This window comes from Nanorana parkeri, unplaced genomic scaffold (assembly GCF_000935625.1).
Source record: "Nanorana parkeri isolate BGI_ZX_2015 unplaced genomic scaffold, ASM93562v1 scaffold807, whole genome shotgun sequence".
Classification (NCBI taxonomy): Eukaryota; Metazoa; Chordata; class Amphibia; order Anura; family Dicroglossidae; genus Nanorana; species Nanorana parkeri.
In genome coordinates this window covers 318,328-328,897 of record NW_017307075.1, presented here as the reverse complement: position 1 = coordinate 328,897, position 10,570 = coordinate 318,328, and the positions used below count along the sequence as shown (strand labels likewise).

General features: G+C 39.9%; 1 protein-coding gene across 1 annotated transcript in view; it reads left to right on the top strand.

The window, feature by feature from the left end:
• FBXW4 (F-box and WD repeat domain containing 4) overlaps positions 1-10,570 on the top strand; it is a 153,463-nt gene that overhangs the window by 46,589 nt on the left and 96,304 nt on the right. Inside the window, exon 4 of the mRNA XM_018565029.1 lies at positions 5,640-5,772. Coding sequence (XP_018420531.1) covers positions 5,640-5,772 — 133 coding nt within the window. The remainder of the gene's footprint in view (positions 1-5,639; positions 5,773-10,570) is intronic.

Here is a 10,570-nt window from a genome sequence, read left to right as displayed (position 1 = left end):
TGACTGGTGAGGAAGCCTGTCAATCATTCAATTGGCCAATCAGCGGGAGAAGAGGTCAGAATGGAGCAGATGACAGAGGAGGTCGCGGCCATCTTGCTTCATTGAAGACGCGATGGAGGTCCTGTGTGCGGCGGATTCGGGTCCCTGAAGATGGCGGACGCGGCACAGGTACTCGTTTTATGTATCAGAGTATGAGTACTCATGCAAATACTTGGTATCGCCGCCGATACCAATGCTTGTATCGGTATCGGTGCATCCCTAATAATAATAATACTCACAGAAGTGATTCTGTATCATGTGGCATAATATCTGATACACATAATGCTAGTAATAATTAGGCCTAGATAGCAGAGGCCCTGATCCTATTTGTATTGTACTAATATTTTCCCTAATACTGTACCAGTTCTTTTTATCTTTATATTTTTAATTTTAAATATACCTAAGAATACTGAAGATGTGAGGCTTGCTTTTGTAAAGTTTACCTCACTACAAATTTCTATGGGGCAATCATGCATTTAATGCTTCTGGGCGTTGTCTAGAAAGTTACAGTTCTGTATGGCTATGCTAGTTTTTATTTGCAGGCCATATAGCATCTGTTAAATATCTTTGATATTTGCATTATAGCTTGTAGACCTTGTTTAAAAAAACAGGATAAGAGGTGTTTAGTTTAGCAGGTTCCTTACATAGCTCTTACTGATAAAATTCTCCCATTAATAGCATCTAAGGTGCTATTGTTTGTCATTCCTCTGTCATGGCATTTTTAGAGGTTTTTTGATCTTTTCTGTGTAGTTCACATTCGTCATGGAAGGTTAGCACTTTTGCCCTGACACGTAGAAATAAGACAATGTAGTTCTTCAAAGGTACAGTGTATCCAAAGCCTAAACCTAGGCTGAGGTCATGGCTTTTTGAAGATCCACACTAAAATGTCAGGGTGAGCACAGGAGAGTTAGGAGATAATCCTCTTCATAAAGGAGATAAATGGTCTGACTCTTTGTAGGGCAAACTTTGTTGCCGTGCTTATGAGTTCAGTGATTGAGCTTGCCGAGGCAGGTAGGAAGTGAAGCATAGCCATAGCCACTTGTGCTGGTAATGTCCGATGCATAGGAAAAGGTTGAAACTGTGGACCCTAGTTGTTCCTTGTCCTCATAGTGGCAAAAAAACTATTTGGACTCAGATTCTTAATTGTTTTAGCTGAAAAAAGGTGTTCATAGGAATGTTTGATTGAATTATCTATTATATCTTCTTTTAACAGAATAATTTTATTGTTAGCTGTGATAATCCTTAATCCTTTTGCTTTAAATTTCTATTTCTTTGACATCACTTCTTAATGATGATTGAATAAACTTGGTGGGAGGTCAGTGAAGAGTGATATATACACACACAGACACACACAGACACACACACGTGAAAATCAAAGTACACCCTCTTTGAATTCTATGGTTTTAAGTATCAGGACATAATAAAGATCACCTGGTCCTTTTAACAGGTCTTAGAATTAGGTAAATACAACCTCAGATGAACAACACACACGACATATGTCATATTTTTTTGACATAAAGTCAAAATTGAGAACCCATGTGTGAAAAACTAAGTGCACCCTTACTGCTTCCACAGGCATTAAGAGGCTACGTAGCAGCCAGGTGCTGCTGTTCAAAGGCCCTTTATTAATTGTTCGTCATCAAGTGTGACCACCTCTATAAGGCCCCGTTCACATTGAGCGATTCGCAAATCGCGCGATTTTCGCGATATCGCGCAAATGCTTGCATCAAAAACCATTGAATCGCGGCAAAATCCGCTCCAAAAAGGGTCCTGCTGTAGCGACACATGACCCGCGACAGCAGGACCCTTTGCCCCATTGCAAAGCATTGAAGAGCGATATCGCGCGGTAAATAGCTGTGATATCGTGGGAATTACCGCGCGATAAATCGCTCAATGTGAACGGGGCCTAAAAGCTGAAGTTTTAGCAGTTTGCTGATCTGGAGCAATCCAGGTGTGTGGTACCACAATGCCAAGGACGAAAGACATCAGCAGTGATCTTAGAGAAGCATCTGTTGCTGCCCATTAATCTGGGACGGGTTATAAGGCCATTCCCAAACAATTTAAAGTCCATCATTCTACAATGAGGAAGATTACTCATTGTAAAACATTGAAGACTGTTGCCAATCTTCCCAGAGGTGGACGTCCCAGCAAATTCACCCCAAGGTCGGACCATTCAGTGCTCAGAGAAATTGCAAAAAATCCAAGAGTTACATCTCAGACTCTACAGGCCTCAGTTAGTATGTTAAATAGTTCATGACAGTAGAATTGGAAAAGACTGAGCAAGTATGGTTTGTTTGGAAGGGTTGCCAGGAGAAAGCCTCTTCTCTCCAAAAAGAACATAGCACGGCTTAGGTTTGCAGAGTTGCATGTGAATAAACCACAAGACTTCTGAAGCAATGTCCTTTGGACAGACAAGACCAAAGTGGAGATGTTTGGCCATAATGCACAGTGCCACATTTGGTGAAAACCAAACACAGCATATCGGCACAAACACCTCATACCCACTGTCAAGCACGGTGGTGCAGGGGCGATGATTTGGGCTTGTTTTGCAGCCACAGGACAATTCTAGATTCAAGTAGGAGGCCACCCTCCGATAGCCAAAGTTTGGCCAAAATTGTGTCATGCAACAGGAAAATTATCCCAATCACACCAGCAAATGTACGACAGAATGGCTGAAAAAGAAAATCAAGGGGTTGCAATGGTCCAGTCAAAGTCCAGACCTCAACACGATTTTGAATCATAAGGTTTACTTAGTTTTTCACACATAGCTTCTCCATTTTGGCTTTATGTTTGTAAAACAAATAATGACTCAGTGTAATATGTCATGTGTTGTTGTATACCTGAGGTTGTATTTACCTAATTTTAAGACCTGTTAAGGAACAACTGATTTGTATTATGTCCTGATACTTAAAGGAGAATTATGGGGTGAGTGAAAAACAGTCATCCCAATAATTTAAGCCAACCTGTGACACTGAAGCTGTTACAGGTCGGCTCTATTGATGGGGAAGTCAGCGATCACATATCGCCCATCGCTGACTTCCCGATCCTCTCCCTGCAGAGAGCGGTGACTGGCAGTCACCACTCCTCGCAGGGATTTCCCCCTCTCCTTTCCTCCAGTGCTACCTGGAGGAACGGACGAGGGAGGGGGCGGGCACAGCTGGCTCTGCCTCTAGATAGGCAGAACCCGTTGTCAAACAACCAGCAGGCTGGATCTCAACAGTATTGTTGGGATCCGTCCCAGCTGCGGCGGGGCTCTGCGCTCTCAGCATATAGCATTTTGTATCACCAGAGGACATTAGTATATGTCCTCCTGTGACCCTGAAGAGAACTATGACCATAGTTCTCTTTAAAACCATAGAATTTAAAGAGGGTGCACTTTCTTTTTCAAACGACTGTATATTTAGTCCCCGGGGGTAGCCAACACACTCGGTTAGTAAGGTAAATGAAGGCATAGAGGCACTCATGGGTCTCTTATTTCTTCTAAAACAGCTGATTAGTGAAGGGCCAGGTTAGGTTAAGTTACATTATATTGTTGTTCACAAAACAGTCCAGTGTCTGAGGTAGGCTTTGGAAACACTGCTGGTAAAGTTCAACTTGCCCTAAAATAGTTGAAGGGAGGGCTGTTTCAACTCTTTTGGGCCATGCTGAGATAGCCAGATGGAGGTAGTCTACTCTAACCCAAATGTTTTTTTAATGTTCACAGTGGCAATGGAACAAGAGTTTAAAACTTTTTCTAACCTCCAGTTTCATTGTATAGAACAGAAATAAAGAACTGTTGCCTTTTAGCTTTTCAGCCTGTAAATATTTTTAACACTGACCACACATATGTCTATCCCATCATGTAATAAGCTGACCATTTTACATTTCAATTCAATCTGGCAAGCATCGATAACTGGTGCAGTAAGGGGTGTGAGCCACTGCCAGGGGTTTACTGCTGTGTCCAAGTTCGGTAGATTTCCTCTCACTTCCTGTTCTGATGCCAGTTGTCACTGGGACAGAGAATGCATTCACCAACATTAACAGTTTTTTACAGTAAGTGAGGGAAAATCTCCCAATGAGGACAACAGCCCTGGTGACAGTTATCAAATTATCCTCACTTCGTGGTAGATTTGGAACTGTTTTGACACTCACAGTTTGCTTGTTTATTGTCTGTAATTCAGTGAGTGCTGATGCCAGACATAGGCAGGCAACTAGTATTATCTGAAGAAGGCCAACAGTGGCAGCTGCTGTTTTTTCTCTCATGACCGATGTACTTTAAAGTGCTGTTCTAAGGGCAGCCATAGCCGTAAGTGAGTGTTGAGATGGTCATGCACTGTGACCACGCTCAGCCATATGACTGTCAGCCCTCCGGTAGTAAAACGGTAGCATTTTATTTGCCTGATTGTTTATGGATATGCTATGTGGAGGCTAAGGTGGAAGTATGCCGGGATGCTGCAAGATTATCAGATTAAATAAGTAAGGCTGGAACATATTTTCTAACCTGATGGATTGAATATTCCTCCCTCCAAGGGTTCTCAGCTTTTAGGAACCTGACTGCCCATGGGCAGAAGGCAAACATGTCATGTATATGGGTAACATAAAGGAAACTTGTACTAAACAAAATGTATAGGCTGTCAACTTGGAAATGTAGAAAACATTTTTAAGTAACCATATCAAATTATTTTAAACAGGCTGATATTCTTATTGTGTAAAGAGTTCTTATTCATGAAGGCCAATTTTAAATATAGAAATCCATTGCTATCATCTTCTGAAAATGCTTATTTCCTGGCCATCTGTGGCTTCACTACATTTTGAGTCGCTTACCTAGATCATGTATGCAGCAATTGAAGTAGGGTGATCACATGATTTGCATGCTTTTTCTGAGTCAGTGATGCAAAAGTAGTGAAGCCATTGGCTCAGTATGGCAGAAAAGCAACCTGCATTTTTACAAGGAGAGGCCAGAAATGACAGCCTACTGATGCCCGGTTCCGTTAAAGTTCACTTGCACCTAAACGGACCATATGAGTGCAATTACACACGTAGAAGAGAAAAAAATAGGGCTTGGGTGTATCCCCCAAGCCTCCTCAAACACACCTCCCACACACTACTCGGCATATCATAGAGGAACAGGCCTGAAGTAGAACAATCTGTGTCTTTTTATGTCAGCAGTGGTTGGGGCGGGCCTAGACACAACATGGCTCCCACTGACTCCCAGTGATCTTAGACCAGGGCGGGCACAGACAATACATTATTCTGAATGTCTGGTTTAGTAGATCAAGCAGTTTGCATATTGGCAGCCCTCCCAGCTTTAGAAACTGAAACAAAATTAGTAGGTTATATTTAGAGATCTCAACAGCCCTGCCATTAGCAACTTTAGAAAGTAGATCAGAACAAAAAGAAAACTTCAAATAATGTATTATAAATAGTGGTTGGATTTACTTAATGTGCCATTTCATCTATGTACTGTTGTATTCAAATGTGTAGATATTTTGTTGTCAGAAAATGTTTAGGTTATTTTTAGGTCGGGCAGACCTAATGTTTTTTTTGTGAATAACCGAAAAAGTCAAGACAATTCTGCCTTTGATTCACTTAATAAATCTCTGACTCTGATCTTACTGCAGGGATGGAAAGATCGCCCTTCATAAAGTTCACAGTTCTGTCAGTATCCAGTTCAGTGCACATGAGCAGGATGTGAACTGCGTGGATTGTCATGGAGGAATTATTGTCAGCGGCTCCAGAGACAGGACTGCAAGGGTAAGTCCTCTTGAAGCTGTCACTCCATCATTCCATGTGACTGCAAAGTTCCACATTTCCAGTGCATGAGAGAGATGCTTCTACTGAAAAGCACATTACTCACACTTATGTTGAAAGTTGATTAGTTCAAAAGGTATGCATGATGGGGAGAGCTGCCGGACATGACCGCGGCTGCAATTCTCCTGGCTATTCTTTTTCCTTTCACAGAGGTCAGGCTACTGTGATCTGCATATTATTGGCAAGGAGTGAGCACTTATTGTGAGCAGCCAAAAGTGAACTGTAATAAAGTGAAACTTCACCTTTACTCCTTGGAAAATGTAAATGTTGATAGACAGTATAGCTTATTAAATACTGCTTTAGTGTATTGTCATACTGATTCGCTATGCATATTTTCCTTCATCAGGTGTTACACAGACAGGGCTAAACATAATAAAAATTTACATTTTGCTCCATGCATTGCTAGGAAGATGTGATGTGCATGACTGGTGGCTACGATATGATAGGTGTGGTTACAGTGGTTGTCATTTTACTGCACACTCCTAACAAAAAGATGGCTAAAAGGAAGCATCTCAAGTGAATTAGGAAAAACATAGAGAAGAAAATTAATTTCAGAAATAGAGAAGGAACAGCAAATGTGTAACAGTAAGAAAATATGAAATTGTAACCATGAAGGCTCTGGAGAGAAGGGATAAAAGCAACCAAAAAGCCCTCTGCTGAACCAGTGCATAGCATAGTAAAGCCTTCTTAGAACAGGAGGGATTCACATGTCTCATTCATTTACAAATCCCAAAAATAAGAGGATTATTTCTAATTTTTGGATATTGGGTGGAGCCAAGCAAATAATTTTTCTCCCAGAAGGCTAACTGCAACTTCAGAACCACTGGTGTACACTACAGGTATGACCTTATATTATTTTGTGAATAGATTGAATGTTACCTTTTAAAACACAGTGGGGCTACTTTATAAAAACTGGAGTACAGAACATAGCCTATAGGAACTAATCTGGTTCATTCTGCAATTTTTCTGTTGCAACTTAGAAGGTGACATCTAAGACTTGGTTGGTTGGGATGGCAAACACTTCCATTATTTTCTGCTATTCCACTTTAAATCAATAATTATAAGAATAAAAGCAGGAAGCTCTGGCACTACTGCAAAAAAGGCAGCATGTAAGCAGCAGATTTTATAAGACTGGTAGTCTTTGACCAATGCTCTTTTTACATGGTTTATACCAAAATGTCTTTCAGAGAGGAAGAAACTGTACTTGAACTGAGAATTTTTTTTTTTACACTTCTTGACCCTATGTCTTTTTATTTTTTCCCTTTCTCTGTAACCTGGAGAGCATCACAGGACAACTTTGCATATGTTACCACAGCATGTGCAACTGTGTTCTGCTGGCAGCATATGCACATCTACAATGCACTCTGCCCTAACCAGCTGCTCATATGCTGCTTGTACTGTTTCTACTTGGTGAGACATTTGTGTATGGCACAGCTAGATTTAATGGAGGCACCACCTAGGTCACTTTCAAAGTACCTTTTGCTTTGACCTTAAATATTTGTGTCTGCAGTTTATTAATCTATAGATGGTAAATATATATGTAAAGTAAAACATGTTTTATGTAGTCACTGTCATATTTACTTATTATAATTACAAATGTGTTAAAATAAACAAAAAAAGAGGATGAGACTTGGCCTATATGGCTTTTTCTTAGATCTAGACCTAAAGTTGGCCTATTCGCCCACTTGTGTCAAAGAAAAACAGTAATACAGCGGTAGAGAATTGCTCACTTTTGTAAGTGGGTAAACTAATCTTACTTGTAGAGTGTTGTTGTGAATAGTGAAGTGGATTGTTAATTTCAGTTCAAATATAACACTAGATATAACTTTTTTCTTTAACTTTGAAAACGTTTTTATAGCATGGCTCAGTCCCCATTGCGTAGAGTTTCCCACGCTTATTGTCCCAGTTCCTCTCTCCCAACAATAAAACCACCCAGAGGTTCTAACTTTTTGATATGTACTTACTTCCTGCCTTCTTAATTATCACCATCCTAAAAGTAGGATGTGAGGGAGATGCTTCCCAACAACAACCAACTTGACTGAGACGTTTTAACTCCTCCCCACTCTACACAAACTACAATAAAAGTTTGTATCTAGTTTCGTCATAGCTCCCAATATTCCCTCTTTTGGAACCGAATCCATTTGTTTCTATTTTCTTACCAATTTAAATGCGATCGATCTCTATAAATTACTTATAGTTATGTGAGCATCAAAATGATTCAGTTGCTTACGCCAGTACTAAAGCAAATTATAATGTCCAGTTTTCTAACTTCCTGCTGGTATGGGAAGCTCACAGTTTGATTTTTTTTTATAGACAATGCAGCTAGTTTATATAACAGTTTTATGATTTTGTAGTCAGGACTGGGATGAGGCAAAGGGAGAAGCGATGCCTACCTTCAGCGCCATGTTGGGGAAGTGGGGAACAACCATGACTTGAGCCTTCTACATCTGGATCACCCTCGACCAAACTGTCAAACATAACTTTCCCTGTGTAATCAGCGGAACTCCGCTGTCAGCATGACAGCTGCACACTCGGTATCAGAAGCTCTCTATGCTCCAATAAGTCAAAGTGAATACTGATTACACAGGTAGAGCTATATTTTACAACTCAGTCCTACACAGTGTAGAAGATGGACAGGTGATGTGAAAGCAAGAGAGTCTTTGTCGTAACTGTCAAGACAATAAAGTCACTGCGCTAAAAAACCTACAACTTCTACATAAACAATATACAGGTATTCCTCACTTAACGACCGAGTTCCGTTCCTACGACCAGGTCGTTAAACGGATTGGTCGTTAAGTGAGGAACTCTATACAGTACTATACTGCATTAGTACAGTACTGTATAGCGTTGCCGATGTACAGTACCGAACAGTGTACTGTACATCCGGCAATGGAAATACTTACCGAGACCTGCAGTGAAGATCGGGGGATGTCACTTCCGCCGGCGACCCGTCGCACTGACGCTGACGCGGAAGGTCGGAGGTCGATCGGCGGTCCGTCGTAAGTGCGAGTGGTCGCAAAACAGGTAAGTCGGTAAGTGAGGAACATCTGTACAATAAAGTGCCTAGTGATAGTCCCAAAACAATATATGACCTCCCCAATGGTTAAATTCAATACAATCTCAAAACTGCATGTGCAATGTGTTGTGATCCAGATCACATGTGCAACTCCAAAAATTGGTTTCTATAAAACTCACAAAAAAAAAGTCTCTTTAAGAGGTTATTTCAACAATATATAAAGTACAATTGTTCTCCATTCCAAAAGGGTATTTATTAGTGTAACATTCTAAGTGTTTCTGTGCAATCAATACACTCACCAGACTCCTTTGACCACTGTTAAATGGTCAAACTGCACTCAGATTACAATCCTTAGAGAGCCCCTCTCTAAAGACAGCTGATGGCAACCTCTTTTGTAGCCAATATCTCCTTTTAGTTTGCTGGGATTTTCTGGAAACTGTTGGTCGGTTCGAGTTGTCAATCCACCTTCTGAATGGCCAATATTAACCTTTATTCACCATTTTAAATAACATAAATAGGTGGAAAAGGATATTTTGTACATGACTAATAACAGTTTGGCTGCTTCAAATAATTGAAAAAGGATGGTGGAGGATGTGGAGGATGGTATAGGAGTCCCATTTTCCCATCCCTGTTTAAAGATGTAGTTTTGGGTGTAATTTTCTTGTCTACGTATACATCTGTTGCTTACGTATTCACCTTTTTTTTTTTTTATTCTTTTTAAGCTTGGATTTTTGGGAAGTAGTGTAGTGTATCCTATAATACAGAGAAATGATGGTTGAAGATGAGACTTGTTATATTGTTACACCAGACACCAATCTTGTATAGATCATTCTTTTTTTCTACAAGCTGTTGTACAACTTAGTAAAACACTTCCAGGCGTTGTCTGCTGGGAGCAATATGAGATTGCAGTTAAAATGCTCACACTGGCTTCTCTAGAGCAATTTCATGTCCCACTCTTTATTCCAGGCAGAAATCTTGTTTCCAGCTGGTACATGCTACTGTTGGCCCGGTGGGAATTGTTACTCTTGATTTAAACTTGCTTTTTTAAAAGGGTTAATAATTTGTTTATATATATATATTTGTATATATAAACAAAGTGGTTAAACAAATATATATATATTTGTTTAACCACTATGCGGCTGATGAAGACCCCAACCAAATTTATCTTATTCCCAAACCTGCATTGTGAAAGTAAAAGCCGATTGGTGCTGTTGGCAACAGATCCACTTTATTGGCTCACTTTTTTTGTTATAACTCAGCCTTTAGAACATGTAAACAAATTACAGTGAAAAGGATGCAACCTAAAGCTGGCCATACACCAGTAGATTTTTTGTTTAAAAAAAAAGAATTTTCAGGACATTTGTTAATACAATACTTTTTGACTGTAGTGACAAAAACAATTGACAGAGCAGGATGGAATTTATTTTTTCTTGAAGGAATTAAATTCTTAAAGTGAATGTGGTTTTCATTCAGAAAACTCCATTCATTACAAAATAGAATATTAAAATCAAACACAAATTCGAACGACATCCATCAAGTCGATGATGGATTTATAGAATATTCTGACGAGATTTTTCATGTGAACATTCACATAAAAATCTACCAGTGTATGGCCAGCTTAAGGATGTCACAGATGTTTATCTGTGAAAAAACTACTTAAACACATCCAGGTATAGTGGGCCTATGTTGAAAAATCATTCTGGGACATCATGAAACACACTGGAG